This window comes from Nerophis ophidion, linkage group LG22, assembly GCF_033978795.1.
Source record: "Nerophis ophidion isolate RoL-2023_Sa linkage group LG22, RoL_Noph_v1.0, whole genome shotgun sequence".
NCBI lineage: Eukaryota > Metazoa > Chordata > Actinopteri > Syngnathiformes > Syngnathidae > Nerophis > Nerophis ophidion.
The window spans coordinates 1,032,486-1,052,713 of record NC_084632.1 but is presented as its reverse complement, the minus strand read 5'-3'; the positions used below and the strand labels follow the sequence as shown (position 1 = coordinate 1,052,713).

General features: G+C 41.2%; 1 protein-coding gene across 2 annotated transcripts; it reads left to right on the top strand.

The window, feature by feature from the left end:
• The first annotated feature begins 387 nt into the window (after window positions 1-387).
• eef1db (eukaryotic translation elongation factor 1 delta b (guanine nucleotide exchange protein)) lies at window positions 388-19,437 on the top strand. 2 transcript variants are annotated; one of them, XM_061882926.1, is made up of 8 exons: window positions 388-540; window positions 8,523-8,649; window positions 8,749-8,820; window positions 16,191-16,275; window positions 16,404-16,510; window positions 17,764-17,958; window positions 18,034-18,228; window positions 19,336-19,437. In XM_061882926.1, the coding sequence occupies exons 2-8, from the start codon at window positions 8,527-8,529 to the stop codon at window positions 19,372-19,374; spliced, it is 816 nt and encodes a 271-aa protein (XP_061738910.1). In that variant the 5' UTR covers window positions 388-540; window positions 8,523-8,526; the 3' UTR covers window positions 19,375-19,437. The 2 variants fall into 2 exon arrangements, with proteins under 2 accessions (XP_061738910.1, XP_061738907.1); XM_061882923.1 differs by lacking the exon at window positions 388-540 and adding an exon at window positions 7,097-8,190.
• Window positions 19,438-20,228: the final 791 nt, after the last annotated feature.

Below are 20,228 nucleotides of genomic sequence, written 5' to 3'. Positions count from 1 at the left end.
CAAATGTATAACATTTTAAATGCTGAGATTTTGACTCAAACTCGTGGACATTAATTTTTTCCTGGTCAATTACTTTTTATGTTTGGAATGTGCAGCATCTATTTATGCAAATAACCTTGCCTAGTCATGGTGCAAAAAAAAAAAAAAATCCACCCAATACCAAATGTAAACAGACAAGGTCACTAAACTTTGTGGATATTATAAAAAAAAGTCCAATCACCATACAAAAATAAATAAATTACAGCCATCCACTACAAAGCGTGATGAGAAAATGACCAGTGCATTTTAGAGGCGGTATAGTATCGCTGTACTATACTTATACTGGTATACCGTAAAACCCTAATATATATATACATATATATATGTGTATATATTCTTATTTTCTAGCCCCGAAGTCAAAATGTTTGGACACCCCTGGACTACATCATAATAAAAAGGAAGCTTTTGTCTCCTTCCTCCATCTTGAAAGACGCCCCCCTCCCCTCCTCCTCCCCCTCCTCCTCTACAACGTGTCTCCTGCGGCGGCCTCAGCACACAGCAGTAAGTCACATTAACCTCCATTCATCACTTTCCAGGGATTCTTTGTTGACATGTGTCTTTTAAATAAGCAGGAAGGTAAAAGTACTTTATATGAACATTAAATATTATATTTCCTGGACATGTTAGCCGGGGCTAGCTTAGCGGCTATCGCGATGACGCCGCCAGGACAACGTCTTCAAAGTCTATATTATTATTAATATTATTATTATACAATTTCATAACCATCATGTCATAAAGCGCCGAACAGTAGTGTAACATTAGGTCAAATTTAATATGCTTATATTTTTAACGAGCATGACTAAAGGCTTCACTGCCTCAATGGCGGCCTCACATTCTTTTTAATCACAATCAAAATACTTTATTAATCCCGAGGGGGAATTAGGACTTTAAGCACAATCCCGTTCAAGTTTAGACAAACATTACAGGATCGCTGACGGTTCTGCCGACTTCCGGCGCCCCTTACAAAAAAGGTGTAACAATAAATGATATATATATATATATATATATATAATATATATATATATATATATATATATATATATATATTGAGTCTATGCCTGCGCCCCTCACTATTGTATAGTAACAGTATTGTTGTATTTATAGCAGTGCTTCAAAAATGGGGGTACTTGAAGGTATGCCAAGGGGTACGTGAGATTTTTTTTTAATATTCCAAAAAAGCAACAATTCAATAATCCTTTATAAATATATTCATTGAATAATATTTCAACAAAATATGAATGTAAGTCCATAAAGTGTGAAAAGAAATACAACAATGCAATATTCAGTGTTGACAGCTAGATTTTTTGTGGACATGATCCATAAATATTGATGTTAAAGATTAATTTTTTTGTGAAGAAATGTTTAGAAGTAAGTTGATGAATCCAGATGGATCTCTATTACAATCCCCAAAGAAGGCACTTTAAGCTGCTGATTAGAAATATTTATTTATAATTGAATCACTTGTTTATTTTTCAACAAGTTTTTTTAGTTATTTTATATATTTTTTTCCAAATAGTTGAAGAAAGACCACTACAAATGAGCAATATTTTGCACTGTTATACAATTTAATAAATCAGAAAGTGATGACTTAGTGCTGTATTTTACTTCTTCATCTCTTTTTTTCAACCAAAAATGCTTTGCTCTGATTAAAATGTTCACAAGGGGTACATCACTGAAAAAAAATGGAGAACCACTGCTTTATTTGATTACCATGAGTTGATTAACATGAACCCCGACTTAAACAAGTTGAAAAACTTATTGGGGTGTTATCATTTATTGTCAATTGTACAGAATATGTACTGTACTGTGCAATCTACTAATAAAAGTTTCAATCAATGAATCAATATATGTGTCATATAGTTCTTCCGGTATCTAAAGACTAAGGTCATGGACGAGTCTTGATAGCTTAATGCAGTGTTTCTCTATTATTTCCTGTCATCGTGATCCCCCAAAATTGATAACTTGATATTTATTAACTGTACAACTTTTATCTATGACACTGACAGGAATGACAATCAATCAAATCAATCAGTCAATGTTTATATGTATAGCCCTAAATCACGAGTGTCTCGAAGGGCTGCACAAGCCACGACGACATCCTCGGTTCAGATCCCACATAATGGCAAGGAAAAACTCAACCCGATGGGATAATGAGAAACCTTGGAGATGACTGCAGATGTGGGGACAATGAAAACAGAGGATTACATCCAAATTCTTCAGGACAACCTAAAATAATCAGCCCGGAGGTTGGGTCTTGGGCGCAGTTGGGTGTTCCAACAGGACAATGACCCCAAACACACCTCAAAAGTGGTAAAGGTTTAATTTCAATTCATGTGACTACCTCTTGGAGCTCATCAAGAGAATGCCAAGAGTGTGCAAAGCAGTAATCAGAGCAAAGGGTGGCTATTTTGAAGAATCTAGATTATAAAACATGTTTTCAGTTATTTCACATTTTTTTAAGTACATAACTCCACATGTGATCATTCTTAGTTTTGATGCCTCCAGTGACAATCTACAATGTAAATAGTCATGAAAAAAAAAATCTACAATGTAAATAGTCATGAAAATAAAGAAAAGTCATTGAATGAGAAGGTGTGGACAAACTTTTGGCCTGTACTGTATGTTTACGACCTTTGAAATAAAATGTTCAACATAATGAGAGCACTGAGTCTAGACATTAAATAACAGCTACCGGTATATAGTCACCTTTACCGTCTTGTAACTCATGGGTGAGTAGTAGCTTTGTAGTAGTATAAAAAGTATTGTAAACACTCAAAGTAGTCAGTGATTTTTCATGCCTTTGAGGTGTGTCATAATCACAAAAAATAAGCACATGTTAAAACCATAGCTAGAACGTCGATGTATCATGGTCGAATTTGGCTGGTCAAAGACTAACTACAATTGTATGTGTGCTTAAAGCATGCTGTTCTGTTTGCTTTAGTATAACTGTATTTTGACAGTGATTGTTAAATTTCTCTTCCAATTGCTTGCGGTTAACTGGATGAAAAGAACAATTGAGCATTTGATTTTTTTACTTTGAGGCTTGAACCTTTATCTGGAAGGTGAGTTTATAAGACCCTTTATTGTGATTTTCTACTCTGCAGCAGGAACTGTCTTCTCAAAAACATAAGTACATCAAATCATTTTGTTCAAGTCTATTGGTTATTGTTCAGTTGGCTCTGATGATTCACATTGTGAAACAACGCGAAGGCATTTCCTGCTTCTCAACAACACGAATCTCATCAGAACTGCATGGCCTGCATGTTGTAATATCAAATGTGAGCTGTGCGTAACATCAATTTGTAAATACAGTATATGTATATTTAATATGTAATGTCGGCACATTTATTTTTGCATTTTTAACATTGCTGCCATTTAATTAATGTAATGTGATTTCATACAATACTGCTCAGTTTTGATCCAAAAGAAATGTATTAATCGAACAATATGTCAATTATTTTTGATTTAATATGCATTAGTGTCAATTTCTGTCAAACTACACAAACACTAATACCATTTGTGTATATTTAGAGCCTGAGCAAAATACCTTTTATAGAAACTGCAATTATTAATATACAATACTATTATTATCAGGACAAGAACAGAAATGCTGCCATTTTGGGTCAAAATTACATTTTTGGCAAGATTTCTACGGACTCTAGTGTCTAAGTGTAGCATAGCAGCAACGTTTCAGACTTCGCCATTGAGTCATAATTTGAGGGCAAAATGGTTATATCTTAATTAAATATACGATGGCAACTTTGGCGAGTAAGAATCCTGAAATACTGAGATAGCGAATGCTACATGCCAATAGCTAAGTGTTATGGAGTGGTTACATGTATGTATAACATATCTTTCTACATGTCTTGCAAGTGGATGTTAATGTTTTAAGCTGTGTTTAAATGACAAATGCTTTGGTTATGCTGATCCTTAAACACACAAAAAAGACCCATGATTGTTTCTCCCGTCTTTACAATACTTTAATACTGTTTCAACCAACCAAATTAATTTAAAGTTAATATAAATGTTTTGAGTGTATTCAAATGTAGCTAATTGCTTTGACCGACTACCGTATTTTTCGGACTATTAAGTCGCAGTTTTTTTCATAGTTTGGCCGGGGGTGCGACTTGTACTCAGGAGCAACTTATGTGTGAAAGTATTAACACATTACCGTAAAATATCAATTAATATTATTTATCTCATTCACGTAAGAGACTAGACGTATAAGATTTCATGGGATTTATGGATTAGGAGTGAGAGATAGTTTGGTAAAGGTATAGCATGTTCTATATGTTATAGTTATTTGAATGACTCTTACCATAATATGTTAGGTTAACATAGCAGTTGCTTATTTATGCCTCATATAACCTACACTTATTCAGCCTGTTCTTCACTATTCTTTATTTATTTTAAATTGCCTTTCAAATGTCTATTCTTGCTGTTGGGTTTTATCAAATGATTTTCCCCAAAGAATGCGACATATACTCCAGTGCGACTTATATATGTTTTTTTTTCCCTTCTTTATAATGCATTTTCAGCAGGTGCGACTTATACTCCAGAAAATACGGTACTTGAAAACAAAATTTCCACTATGCACTGATATATTTTGAATTGTTGGATGTCAGTGTGTAAATTGTTGAATAAGACATTACATTCTTACTTCCCTTAAACAATGTTTAAGATTAACGATGTTGTTTGTAGATATTCTTGTCTCTCGTTGAAATATATTTATCTATTAAATATTAATTTCAACTTTATTTAGGGCAATGAGAGACATACACTACTTGTATGGATGTAATGATATGAAGATTTCATATTACAGTTATTGTTATCGCGGTCATGTTAAATGTGCTCAAAAAGTACTCCTACACACAGAAATCTTATGAACGAGTTATTTATTGAAATAAACACGATTAGAAAACCTACACTTGGGAAGATGTTTGTTTCTCATGCTTCACTGATAGGGTTTTACTCTCAGTATTTTATCTGTTTTAATGGCTAAGCTTTTATCGTTTTAATTATCGGTTTGTACTGCTGCACTTTAAGATGTATTAAGTTGAAAAGTACATAACAAAATCTATTATTATTATTGTTATTTCTGTCAGGCATTATGGCATTCTATTCTGTTTGGCGGTCCTTAATCGCACCGTGAAACCACCTTAGTCTTATATTCCTCTAAGTACAAAGATTCAATGTGCACAGTTAAATAGCCTAGTTTCTCAAACAATGATGTGTTTGTATAATTTAGATAAGCATATGTCGTTTCCTAATGACGAAAGATGTTCATGTACCTTCTTTTCATGTTAGCATTCAAGCTGGCGCCAGTCAATCCGAGAGTTTATCAAAGCGCAGTTATCCTTTACGGTTTTTCGATCAGTCTAATTTAAAACGTTGGTAGTTTTACCGCTGTTATCAATATTACCGTTTATCATTACAACCCTATGTACTTATTTTATCTACTCTTGTTAATGTTGTTTACTTATTACTGACTACTCAGCAGATACACACATTGTTTTAACTCTATTGTTGAATTTTGGATACAAAAATTAAGATTTGGTATTAAAATACAACTATTTTACATGTTTCTCCAGATCACTCATGACCCTAAATAATATAAGCGTTAAAAAATAAATGAGTGAATTTTCCAAACGTATTTCTTTGAGTTATGGACACATCATAAGTAGAACTATTCTCAGATTGCCTTCTAATCATTTCATTCTGCTGGCCATTGTTCGTCTGCATGGCTCTTTCATTCTTTTGCATGCTGCTAATTGCTTTTGCTTTTTTTTTTTTTACAATACCATGTGTTATTTTCAAGCATAACCTATTGTGATTTTAACTTGTCTTGCATAAACTCAGGCATTGTCCCAAGATGCCATTTCACACTTGCACAATTAGTCTTAAAGGGAAACTGAACTTTTTGTGGTATTTTGCCTATCGTTCACAATCATTATGAAAGACATGACGACGGTTGGATATTTTTTTTTTTTTTTTGCATTTTAAATATCATACATTTGATCAAAAGTCGGCTTACAATGGAGCCTATGGGAGCCGTTCAATTTTGATCATAGAGTCCCTGTAAAAAAAATGTAAACACCTCCATTTAACACTTGTTATTTATGTAATTTTCTTATTAACCTTTTTTTTCTTCATCACTGATTTTTGCTCACTGCACAAACATTATAAAACACCACCTACTGTACAATGTTTGCGGTCATTAGGATGTTCATAAATTACCATTTAGATGAAAAATGTGTCAATCTTCACGAACAAACGGTGTGGGTGTCGGGGGGGAACAAGTCATTCTCGCCAGTATAAAGTCCTAAATGACTATCAAAGTGTCCCAATTTGTCTAATTATTTCCTCAGACATGTACTTTTCAGGTGAGAGTAATGATTTGATATCCACAATAATCTTATAGGAAACAGCAGACCACTCGATGATGTAAACTTAGGGACATAGAGGAGTGATAATGTTGCCACTATAAATAGTTTGTCTGTGTTAGCGCTTGTAATAAATAACAATATCACCAATACTTGGTTAATATTCAAGTCAGGAAATGTAAATGGCGTATTGTTAACGCTTTTCGAATGGTTATTTAATCGGATTTTATGAGCGGAATAGTGGAGCTCCCATTGGCTCCGCTGTAAGCAGATATTTATTTAATATTTAGAATGCATTTTAAAAAAAAACATCCGTCCTGTATTTCATAATGATTGTGAACGATAGGCAAAATTCCCCAAAAAGTGCAGTTCCCCTTTAAATACCAGACATATGGTCATGTATTGGAACTACTCAGACATACGTAGTTAACCTCAATGCTAACTCTTATTCAGATAAAACAATAGTTTGATTACCTGTCTATAGAATATTCCCGTTTACGGTCATATTGACATTTCTGTTTCTGTAAATATGATCAATAAGTCTGCAGAGTGAGAAGTGATCTTTTTAAGTGCATGTGTGAAAGAGGCTTTAACTATCCCTCTTTTGCCTTAATTCCTTGTGCTTTTCTTCGACTAATCCACAAGCCTTTTCTTTTTCCTCTAACTGATCAAAGATGTCAAAGAAGACCCCCCGGTGTTCTGCAACGGATCTGTTGGCTCAAATGACTTCCGCCCACAGTCGGGGGGATCGTTCAAGCGACGTGGTAGCCGAGTCTAGAAACGAGGCCAGCTCCAACCACTCGACGTCATCCTCTCCGGAGAGTGCAAGCTTGAACGGAAACGGCAAGCGAAATGGAAAAAGGCGTCGCAGCAAGAAGCGCTCATCTAAACCTGAGCGCGGCCCCGAGGGCAATGTCGACGGCAAAAGTGAAGAGACATCTGACATGAGCACAAGGCAGCCGTCCGACTTCAGAGCTGGACTGATTGGCCTGCAGTCCGAGTGTGCCAATGTGTGGTTCGAACGCGGCATCTACGAGCAAGCAGAGAGCCTCAACCAGTGCTGGCTGGCAAGCTCATCCAAAGGGACCGCGAAGCTAAATGGCTCATCCCAAAATAAAAAGCCCTGCTCTACTAAGGCATCACGTTCCGGAAAAAAAAAAGACTGTAAACAAGCTGGCCACCAACTTGAAGCCATGCAGCCAACTGACGGTCAGATCTCCATCACACCCAGAACACCCGATGAAGGGTACCAGTCTCAAGCTCCCACGCCAACTTCTGTCACACCAACCACTCAGCCGGTTAACGGACACGCCCCCATTATAGCAGAACTCTGCAGAAATGTTTGGCTGGAGAAGCCGATGTACGATCGTGCCGAAGCTACCTTCTACCAAAATCTGTACGGCAACAACTCATCCAAACCGTCCTCCTGCGCCGCCACCCCGAGGAATAGCGGCCCCTCTCCAAGCCTTGTGGAAGAAGAGGAGGAAGTGGCGGTGGAGGAAAAGCGAGTGGTCTCGCAGGCGAAGGCGGAGGTTTTCCACGCCCTGCACCCCATCCAAGAGGAGGAGGAGCCGGTTGAGATGCCTGACAAGCAGGAGAGGCAGGATTTGGGCGTCTCTTTCTTTCTTCACGCTGACAGCGAGCGCGTGTGGTTGGACAAGTGGCGCTTTGATGAAGCAGAGAGACGTTTCCACGTGGATGACGCTGCCATGCCAAAGAAAGGTTGGACGCCCAAAACGACCGACTCCACTGTCCGACCAACGGAAAAGTATGACTAAAGCTGGAGACGGGATCCATTTAGGCATTTCTCTTCCTTTCATCCCTTTTCCTCCTCATTTACTTTTCTTTTCAAATGCTTGGAAGCACACTCATCAGATTTTGTCTTAATTTATTACCTCTTTTCTGTGTTTTGAGTTTTAATTTCCCATTTTTTTGGGACTGATCGTATTGTGTGACATCACATTTCATCACACACGTTTTATATTTGATTTGTTTTAGAGTTGTTAAGAGTAGTGCATCCTATCTTTGCAATTAGTCACCCCAACAGTAATACCTGCACAGTCTTGTTCATACCTCCCTCTCTCCCTCCTTCTGTTCTAGAAACATGAGCGCCGTCAACTTTCTGGTCCAGGAGAAGATCTGGTTTGACAAAACTCGCTACGATGAGGCCGAAAGGCGTTTCTTCGAGCGTGTGAATTGCTCCTCACATACAGCACAGGCAGTCTGTGTACGTGGCATATTGCAGTCATACCCAAAGCTCAGTCTTGTTTACTTTTATTATAATGCAGCATTGGTAATTATTTTTCTTCTCTTTGTCTTTCTCAAGGACGTGGGAGCGAACACCATCCTTCAAGACATAGCCCGCGCTCGAGAGAACATCCAGAAGTCGCTAGCAGGAGTAAGTACAATTGTGCTTTTAATTATAAGACAAAGTAGGAAGCTGCTTTGGTTTTAACACAACCCATTTTTCATATGATTTGGTTTTTGAAGAAGAATTTCGGTAGGGCTGGGTGATATGGCCTTTTATTGATACCTCAATATTTTTAGGCCATGTCACGATACACAATATACGTATATCTGGATATTTTATCTTAGCCTTGATGTATTTAATCACAGCAGTATGATGATTCTATGTATCTACACTAAAACATTCTTCTTCATACTGCATTATTATATGCTACTTTTAAACTTTCATGCAGGAAGGGAAATCACAACTAAGTCAATTGACCAAAAGTGTATTTATGAAACAGTTATTAAGCAGTGGCACAGACATTCATGTCATTTCCAAAACAGAAAGTGCAATATTGTCAGAGACATTTTAAAAGTGCACTTTTGTGAATGATGTCACTAACATGACATACCACAGGGGTCTGCAACCTGCGGCTCTTTAGTGCTGCCCTACTGGCTCCCCGGAGCTTTTTCAAAAATGTATTAAAATAGAAAAAGATGGGGGGAAAACTATATTTTTGTTTTAATAGGGTTTCTGTTGGAGGAAAACATGACACAATCCTCCCTAATTGTTAGAAATCCCACTGTGTATATTAAACATGATTCTCTGATGAGTCTTTGGCGAGCGCCGTTTTTTCCTCATTTTGGCGGTCTTTGAACTCACCGTAGTTTGTTTACATGTATAACTTTCTTCAACATGCCAGAGAAATACACATTTTATGCCACTCCTTTGGCTCATTTTGTTCAGCAAAACGTTTTATACGGTGCATGAATGCACAAAGGTGAGCTTTGTTGATGTTATTGACTTGTGTGGAGTGTTTATCAAGCATATTTGGTCACTGCATGACAGCAAGCTAATCGATGCTAACATGCTATTTCGGCTGGCATTATGTACATATTGCATCATTATGCCTCACTTGTAGCTATATTTGAGCTCATTTAATTTCCTATGTCCTCTGTATTTAATTTTTATCTGCATTTCTCATGACATATTATCTGTATGCAATATTGGCTGCATTTCTGATAGTTGTTTGTGTGCCATGTTGTTCCAGACCACAGCAAACGTTACCCAGCTTGCATAGATTCTAATAAATCCATTAGAAGAAGACAGCCCGCCATTTCCTTTAACTTGGACACACACATCTATACTTTTGGCCCTTCCAAGACAGTCATTTAGAGGAGTTATCTCACCCTCTGAGAAGATTCACTAATGTTTTCCAATGTTGTAAAAATAAAAGTAGTGTCATGTGTTGTCTTCATTACAACACTTGTGTAAGACTTGTAAAGTCAATTTGATAGCAGGCTAATATAACTAATAGACATATACATCATGTGTTGACTTCATTATATATCACTTATAGAAGGCTTTTAATTTTTTGCGGATCCAAACCAATTTTTTAGTATTTTTTCTGGACCAAAATGGCTCTTTCAACATTTTGGGTTGCCGACCCCTGACATACCAAAACAACACTAAATTAAAGTGTACTTTTTGTACAGAACGCCACTACAATAGTTAAAAATAAATAAAGTGCACTTTTGTGCATGATGTCACACAAGATATTTCAATAACTGTCAAATAAAAATTAGCTGCATAATAGGAAATCAAATTGCTATGTGGTAGTTTACTGCGGACGTTATCTCCTTATGTTGTTCACTAGTTTTTTCATACGGTGTTGATGTGGAAATGGTTGCTTCAGCATTTTGTTGGTGTGGCACCAAATGGAGATGTTGACATGCGGAGTTTCAAGCACTCTTCATTCTCCAGCGCGTGACTTTTCAAATGATGCTACATATTAGCAGTAATGCTAATTTTTGTAGCAACACTTTTGCCCCACACTTTACAAATTACAGTTGTCTGTTAGAACGTATACTCGAATATCACGATAGTCATTTTCTATATCGCACAGAGACAAACCCGCGCTATATCGATTTATCGCCCAGCCTTATTTGTAGGCATTGAAAATTGCAACATTACCAAGAGGTAGTTTGGCAGAGTCAGCTCTCAGTGCCGCTGGAGTGATGGCCAAGTGCTGCAGTTCAAGAGCAGGCTGAGTCAGCAGCTGGGTGTGACGTCACATGCAACAACCCTGGTACACTGAGTCAGCAGCTGGGTGTGACGTCACATGCAACAACCCTGGTACACTGAGTCAGCAGCTGGGTGTGACGTCACATGCAACAACCCTGGTACAGTGAGTCAGCAGCTGGGTGTGACGTCACATGCAACAACCCTGGTACACTGAGTCAGCAGCTGGGTGTGACGTCACATGCAACAACCCTGGTACAGTGAGTCAGCAGCTGGGTGTGACGTCACATGCAACAACCCTGGTACAGTGAGTCAGCAGCTGGGTGTGACGTCACATGCAACAACCCTGGTACACTGAGTCAGCAGCTGGGTGTGACGTCACATGCAACAACCCTGGTACACTGAGTCAGCAGCTGGGTGTGACGTCACATGCAACAACCCTGGTACAGTGAGTCAGCAGCTGGGTGTGACGTCACATGCAACAACCCTGGTACAGTGAGTCAGCAGCTGGGTGTGACGTCACATGCAACAACCCTGGTACACTGAGTCAGCAGCTGGGTGTGACGTCACATGCAACAACCCTGGTACAGTGAGTCAGCAGCTGGGTGTGACGTCACATGCAACAACCCTGGTACAGTGAGTCAGCAGCTGGGTGTGACGTCACATGCAACAACCCTGGTACACTGAGTCAGCAGCTGGGTGTGACGTCACATGCAACAACCCTGGTACAGTGAGTCAGCAGCTGGGTGTGACGTCACATGCAACAACCCTGGTACACTGAGTCAGCAGCTGGGTGTGACGTCACATGCAACAACCCTGGTACAGTGAGTCAGCAGCTGGGTGTGACGTCACATGCAACAACCCTGGTACAGTGAGTCAGCAGCTGGGTGTGACGTCACATGCAACAACCCTGGTACAGTGAGTCAGCAGCTGGGTGTGACGTCACATGCAACAACCCTGGTACACTGAGTCAGCAGCTGGGTGTGACGTCACATGCAACAACCCTGGTACACTGAGTCAGCAGCTGGGTGTGACGTCACATGCAACAACCCTGGTACACTGAGTCAGCAGCTGGGTGTGACGTCACATGCAACAACCCTGGTACACTGAGTCAGCAGCTGGGTGTGACGTCACATGCAACAACCCTGGTACACTGAGTCAGCAGCTGGGTGTGACGTCACATGCAACAACCCTGGTACACTGAGTCAGCAGCTGGGTGTGACGTCACATGCAACAACCCTGGTACAGTGAGTCAGCAGCTGGGTGTGACGTCACATGCAACAACCCTGGTACAGTGAGTCAGCAGCTGGGTGTGACGTCACATGCAACAACCCTGGTACAGTGAGTCAGCAGCTGGGTGTGACGTCACATGCAACAACCCTGGTACAGTGAGTCAGCAGCTGGGTGTGACGTCACATGCAACAACCCTGGTACAGTGAGTCAGCAGCTGGGTGTGACGTCACATGCAACAACCCTGGTACAGTGAGTCAGCAGCTGGGTGTGACGTCACATGCAACAACCCTGGTACACTGAGTCAGCAGCTGGGTGTGACGTCACATGCAACAACCCTGGTACACTGAGTCAGCAGCTGGGTGTGACGTCACATGCAACAACCCTGGTACAGTGAGTCAGCAGCTGGGTGTGACGTCACATGCAACAACCCTGGTACAGTGAGTCAGCAGCTGGGTGTGACGTCACATGCAACAACCCTGGTACAGTGAGTCAGCAGCTGGGTGTGACGTCACATGCAACAACCCTGGTACACTGAGTCAGCAGCTGGGTGTGACGTCACATGCAACAACCCTGGTACAGTGAGTCAGCAGCTGGGTGTGACGTCACATGCAACAACCCTGGTACACTGAGTCAGCAGCTGGGTGTGACGTCACATGCAACAACCCTGGTACAGTGAGTCAGCAGCTGGGTGTGACGTCACATGCAACAACCCTGGTACAGTGAGTCAGCAGCTGGGTGTGACGTCACATGCAACAACCCTGGTACAGTGAGTCAGCAGCTGGGTGTGACGTCACATGCAACAACCCTGGTACACTGAGTCAGCAGCTGGGTGTGACGTCACATGCAACAACCCTGGTACACTGAGTCAGCAGCTGGGTGTGACGTCACATGCAACAACCCTGGTACAGTGAGTCAGCAGCTGGGTGTGACGTCACATGCAACAACCCTGGTACACTGAGTCAGCAGCTGGGTGTGACGTCACATGCAACAACCCTGGTACACTGAGTCAGCAGCTGGGTGTGACGTCACATGCAACAACCCTGGTACAGTGAGTCAGCAGCTGGGTGTGACGTCACATGCAACAACCCTGGTACACTGAGTCAGCAGCTGGGTGTGACGTCACATGCAACAACCCTGGTACAGTGAGTCAGCAGCTGGGTGTGACGTCACATGCAACAACCCTGGTACAGTGAGTCAGCAGCTGGGTGTGACGTCACATGCAACAACCCTGGTACAGTGAGTCAGCAGCTGGGTGTGACGTCACATGCAACAACCCTGGTACAGTGAGTCAGCAGCTGGGTGTGACGTCACATGCAACAACCCTGGTACACTGAGTCAGCAGCTGGGTGTGACGTCACATGCAACAACCCTGGTACAGTGAGTCAGCAGCTGGGTGTGACGTCACATGCAACAACCCTGGTACACTGAGTCAGCAGCTGGGTGTGACGTCACATGCAACAACCCTGGTACAGTGAGTCAGCAGCTGGGTGTGACGTCACATGCAACAACCCTGGTACAGTGAGTCAGCAGCTGGGTGTGACGTCACATGCAACAACCCTGGTACACTGAGTCAGCAGCTGGGTGTGACGTCACATGCAACAACCCTGGTACAGTGAGTCAGCAGCTGGGTGTGACGTCACATGCAACAACCCTGGTACAGTGAGTCAGCAGCTGGGTGTGACGTCACATGCAACAACCCTGGTACAGTGAGTCAGCAGCTGGGTGTGACGTCACATGCAACAACCCTGGTACACTGAGTCAGCAGCTGGGTGTGACGTCACATGCAACAACCCTGGTACAGTGAGTCAGCAGCTGGGTGTGACGTCACATGCAACAACCCTGGTACACTGAGTCAGCAGCTGGGTGTGACGTCACATGCAACAACCCTGGTACACTGAGTCAGCAGCTGGGTGTGACGTCACATGCAACAACCCTGGTACAGTGAGTCAGCAGCTGGGTGTGACGTCACATGCAACAACCCTGGTACACTGAGTCAGCAGCTGGGTGTGACGTCACATGCAACAACCCTGGTACAGTGAGTCAGCAGCTGGGTGTGACGTCACATGCAACAACCCTGGTACAGTGAGTCAGCAGCTGGGTGTGACGTCACATGCAACAACCCTGGTACAGTGAGTCAGCAGCTGGGTGTGACGTCACATGCAACAACCCTGGTACACTGAGTCAGCAGCTGGGTGTGACGTCACATGCAACAACCCTGGTACAGTGAGTCAGCAGCTGGGTGTGACGTCACATGCAACAACCCTGGTACACTGAGTCAGCAGCTGGGTGTGACGTCACATGCAACAACCCTGGTACAGTGAGTCAGCAGCTGGGTGTGACGTCACATGCAACAACCCTGGTACAGTGAGTCAGCAGCTGGGTGTGACGTCACATGCAACAACCCTGGTACAGTGAGTCAGCAGCTGGGTGTGACGTCACATGCAACAACCCTGGTACACTGAGTCAGCAGCTGGGTGTGACGTCACATGCAACAACCCTGGTACAGTGAGTCAGCAGCTGGGTGTGACGTCACATGCAACAACCCTGGTACAGTGAGTCAGCAGCTGGGTGTGACGTCACATGCAACAACCCTGGTACAGTGAGTCAGCAGCTGGGTGTGACGTCACATGCAACAACCCTGGTACACTGAGTCAGCAGCTGGGTGTGACGTCACATGCAACAACCCTGGTACAGTGAGTCAGCAGCTGGGTGTGACGTCACATGCAACAACCCTGGTACACTGAGTCAGCAGCTGGGTGTGACGTCACATGCAACAACCCTGGTACACTGAGTCAGCAGCTGGGTGTGACGTCACATGCAACAACCCTGGTACAGTGAGTCAGCAGCTGGGTGTGACGTCACATGCAACAACCCTGGTACACTGAGTCAGCAGCTGGGTGTGACGTCACATGCAACAACCCTGGTACAGTGAGTCAGCAGCTGGGTGTGACGTCACATGCAACAACCCTGGTACACTGAGTCAGCAGCTGGGTGTGACGTCACATGCAACAACCCTGGTACAGAAACATGGCACAATGATTATGTGTCAGCAGGATAAAGTATCAGATTCAATACCCATCCTTACTAAGTGGTAGCCTGGAAGATCCTCTCACACACTGCCAGGAAGATTTGGTATCGGCAAAAACATGACAATGTAGAACAAGTTTTATTGGCACCGGAACAAGTTTTGGCAACAAATAAATACAAACACTGACAAAATACTATATTTCTGGTCGATATTTCTAAAATTATGATTTGTTTTTGATGCAAATATTCATATGTGTGTACGCTTTCATTGTATTTGTGTTTTACAGGTTTTGATGATCAACTTTCTTTGTTTTTTTATGGTTTCAAACTAATGGGAGCATTTTAGCTTCAGGGCTGACAACAAGTTTACCCGGAAGCACTTTTACTGGACTTGGGCTGGCAGGTGAAACACTGGCAAGGCAGACACATAGCCGGGTAGAGCGGCCATCCAGAAACTTCAGGGTTCCTGGTTTGATTCCAGCTTCTGCCATCCCAGTCACTGCCGATGTGTCCTTGGGCAAGACATTGTACCCACCTTGCTCCCAATGCCAGACTTGTCAATGTATAGCGCTTAAGGACAATTGTGAAAAAGTGCTATATAAATATAATTATTTCAGTAAGTTATAATTTTGATCATGTTCTGTTTGTGTTGTTTGCTCGGTCCTCGTTTTATCTTTTAACCTGCCTATTGTACAGCACTGTGGCTACCCCTGTGGTCCATTTGAAGTGTGCTTTATAAATAAAGTTGATTTGATTTGATTTGATAAAGATGCCTGATTGGCAACCCGGAACAAGTGTGCCCAGATTGCCAATCAGCAACAGGTGTTGAGCGTAACAATTTAAGAGGATTTAATTGGAAGAGGCTGGTATTGGCACATAGGCTACAGCCAGACCAGTGGTTGGAAGAGTATGATCCAACCCATTGGCTGCTTCTAGTTTTGGACCCGGGATCAGTCCAGGCTTATTCTGATGATGATGATGATGGTTAAAATCCAGCTCTGCTCGCTTACCAACAAGGTCTGGGTCTTGTCTTGCAGAACAACTGCAGCAGCAACACAACTGACCAAGAAATGGCCACCAGAATAAAGAGCCTGGAACTGGAGAACCATAGCTTACATCAAGGTGAGATTTTACAAATATTCCAAGTACAGTGACATTTCATACAATAAAAATATTCCATATGACTAAATAAATAAAAAATGTTGACACACTTGAACCTGCTACTGACTTCCCCCCTTGTTGTGTTGCAGTGGTGCACGATTTAAGAGCAGCACTGTTCAAGCTGGAAAGTCGGGTAGCAGTCCTGGAAAAGTCCCCTGTAGCGGTGCCATCAGCTCCTTCACTCCCCTACACTAATGTAAATATCAAATACTCATCACTTTGCTCACTATCAGGAGAACATCAAATATTCAGTGCTACACTTACTGTGCAGTAAAGTACCATTATTTTGGAGTTTTACCTAATTGTACAATGTTTGTTCATAGAAGATGTATGAAGTTAAAGTAGCAATTATTATGTCACACACACACTAGGTGTGGTGAAATGTGTCCTCTGCATTTGACCCATCACCCTTGAGGTGAGGGGAGCAGTGAGCAGCAGCGGTGCCGCGACCGGGAATCATTTTTGGTGATTTAACCCCCAATTCCCAGCTTTGATGCTGAGTGTTAAGCAGGGAGGTAATGAGTCCCATTTTTATAGTTTCTGGTATGACTCGGCCAGGGTTTGAACTCACAACCTACCCATCTCAGGACGGACACTCTAACCACTAGGAGGCCACTGAGTATAAATGTTCATAATAGAAGAGTAGGAAATAACAAACATAAGTAGTCGCAGCCTTTTGGATGCACACTTTGGTCAAGTGTGAGAGCTTTTATGAACACTTGTCATTCCAAATCCTGGACAGTCACCTGAGTTGACCACAGCTGTGGAAACCTCTGGAGATGAGTGGAGGCGTGATGCGTCTCAGCTTCATGACAAATGCTGTGAATACTTATCTACATTATTTTTAATACATATCAGACATTTGTCATGTTGTAAGAGCTGTTTTCTACAATTTGATTAAAAAGTAATAGGTACCATTATTGAATTAGGTTTAAACGGGGGGTGTCCTGATCCAGTTTTGAGGCATGTTAAAAAAATGCTGCACTTTTTGGCTTCAATAATAAATATGGCAGTGCCATGTTGGCATTTTTTTACATAACTTGAGTTGATTTATTTTGGACAACCTTGTTACATTGTTTAATGCATCCAGTGGGGCATCACAACAAAATTAGGCATAATAATGTGTTCATTCCACCACTCTATATATCGGTATCGGTTGATATCAGTAATTAAGAGTTGGACGATATCGGGATATTGGCAAAAAAAAACATTGGACATCTATTCTTCAAATTGATCAAGCCTTTTGTAACATTTAACACTAAAATAATAAAACTATGTATGAGTTGTGCTGATATCATCAGTATCAGTACTGGTCAATTCTCAAGGCTCCGGTATCGGTATTGTATCAAAAGTGTATAAATTATATCAGGACACCTTATTTGTAAAAAGTCAAATAGTGTGAATACTCTCCTATTATGTTTGTGTAATTCTACATGTGACTGTCTTCAGGGCACTACCATGCAGCAGAAGACTATCACACCCGCAAAAGACGAAGACGAAGACGATTTGGACTTGTTTGGTAGTGATGACGACGACGAAGAGGCAGAGAAACTGAAAGAGCAGCGGTTGAAGGAGTATGCGGAGAGAAAGGCCAAGAAACCCAGCGTCATTGCCAAGTCCTCCATCTTACTGGACGTCAAACCAGTAAGAACCTCCTTAGAGTAGATGTGATTAACAGGGAGCAGAAGCTCTTCATGGATGACACCTGTGTTTCTTCAGTGGGACGATGAAACCGACATGGCCAAGCTGGAGGAGTGTGTGCGCTCGGTGCAGGCTGACGGCCTGTTGTGGGGCGCCTCCAAGCTGGTCCTGGTGGGCTACGGCATCAAGAAGCTCCAGATCTCTTGTGTGGTGGAAGACGACAAGGTGGGGACGGACTTGCTGGAAGAGGAGATCACCAAGTTTGAAGACTACGTGAGTTGTTTTTACTACTTTGAATGGGCAGAGGTGGAAACATTTACCAAAGGGACTCTTATCTCAAAAATATTAAACATAGCAATTAGGTATTTCATTAGATTCAAAACCTAAAATACTTGATCTGAATAATTCTGTAGCTGCTGTGTCAGCAAAATAGTGGCAGCCCTTCACTTCTTCCACATTGTGTTGGCGTGACAGCCTACCTCTACATTAAATACATATTTGATAACTAGGAGTGTCCCAATCCAACATCAGCTAAACAAAAGTATCAGCTTGCATCAAAAATCTCCAGCATGAGCTTCGATACAAGCGGTCCTGCAACATGTTTACTTGTACAAACTTAACATGTCAGGTCCAACCTTGGCTTTATTGAAGGACATTTTCTTCTGTTTGTCAAATCATTTTACAAAATGTAAACATGGTAGGCTTAAGACTACTAAAGTGGATCTGGGTGAGATTTTGCCTCATCCCTCACTGAAGGCGTGAATGAAAAATCTGAGGAATGCACTACCGACCTGATAAGTGAGAAAGATGATACGGTATTTGCTCACAGAGGATACCTGCAGCCAGTCCTGGTTGGTCCCACTACTTAATGCGTCAATCACACGCAGGATTCTCACAGGAATTTTGTCAAAATACATGAGTGAGCAGCTACACAACAACTAAGCAGACATAGATTGTAGATGTCCTTAATTTAACATTGCGGTCTAAAACAGCACGTGTTTATAATAAAACGTATCAAATATAGTTACATATTTCTTATATTGTCAATCTTAAAACCCTAATCACATGGGAGTTGTTTTTTTTTTTTACTGAGGAAACAATTACGTTAGGTGTATGTTTTGGTTGTTGGATTTTTTTCTTTCAATTTAAAAAAAAATAATAATAATGTTCAGCAAATGACTCCCACTCGACACTTTTGACACCTCTGCTGACATTTACAATTGTCACATAAGACTATTTTTTTATACGTAAAACGTATTTCAGTAGTTTAAAAAAAAAAGAAGCTCTTAAGTGTAGAAATATTAGATGTATTTACTATAATTGTATACAAAATATTTGCATAAAGACTAATTCTGGTGCTTTTCTGTGGTTGTATTTCAGGTTCAAAGTGTGGACGTTGCAGCATTCAATAAGATTTAAATGTCGTACTATAAACACTCCGTGTGTCTTTGTGGCCATGAATAAAAACACTCTTGCACTGAAGCATGTCTCCTTTTTGGCAAAGGCTTGTATTGCTTTCAAAGTAAGAGCACGGGTAGCATCTGTTCGGTTTTATTAATCACTTCCACCACAATATTATTTATGAATATGTAAAATGATCAAATTAGCAAAAATGTGTCTTTTGTATTTCACCCAAACTGAAAAAAGGCTTTTCAAGCTGCAATTTCTTTAGCTCGATAGCTGGCTAAACTCTGCTCTGTATTCATTTACCGGGTAGAGACGCAGAATGCCATAAACACTTGATGTACTGTTACATACAGTGCAATGTTAAAAAAAAACAACAATTTAGGTTGGTATTAGATTTGAAATACTGCTGAGGTCTTCTAATAAATATTACTACTTCAAATATAGCAACATAAAGCCACAAAAGAATTCAGACATTTTCTCCTATTTTAAAATAGCAATTGACAAATGTACAATTATGTGATGTGTGCTGTTTAGAGATAACAGGTTGTTACGTACAGAAGGAGCATCAGCATACTTGCATATATTGTAACTATGTAAGAAGCCATGTTGTACGGGAATGTAATATTACTATATAAACCCATGCGTATATATGTCATACTTGCCAACCTTGAGATCTCCGATTTTGGGAGGTGGGGGGCGTGGTTAAGAGGGGAGGAGTATATTTATATTATTCATATATTATTTATCATTGTTTATTGTGAGTGAACTGTGGCGCTGAAGGATCAATAAAGTACATTCTATTCTATATTTACTGCTAGATTCACCAAGTCAAGTATTTCATATATATACATATATATATATAAATA

Bases quoted from the DNA above. Each gene is read 5' to 3' on its own strand.
- eef1db (XM_061882923.1), top strand. From the start codon at position 7,097: ATGTCAAAGAAGACCCCCCGGTGTTCTGCAACGGATCTGTTGGCTCAA. The intron at 16,511-17,763 runs GTAAATATCAAA...GACTGTCTTCAG, and splicing joins CTTCACTCCCCTACACTAAT to GGCACTACCATGCAGCAGAA. The intron at 18,229-19,335 runs GTGAGTTGTTTT...GTTGTATTTCAG, and splicing joins TCACCAAGTTTGAAGACTAC to GTTCAAAGTGTGGACGTTGC.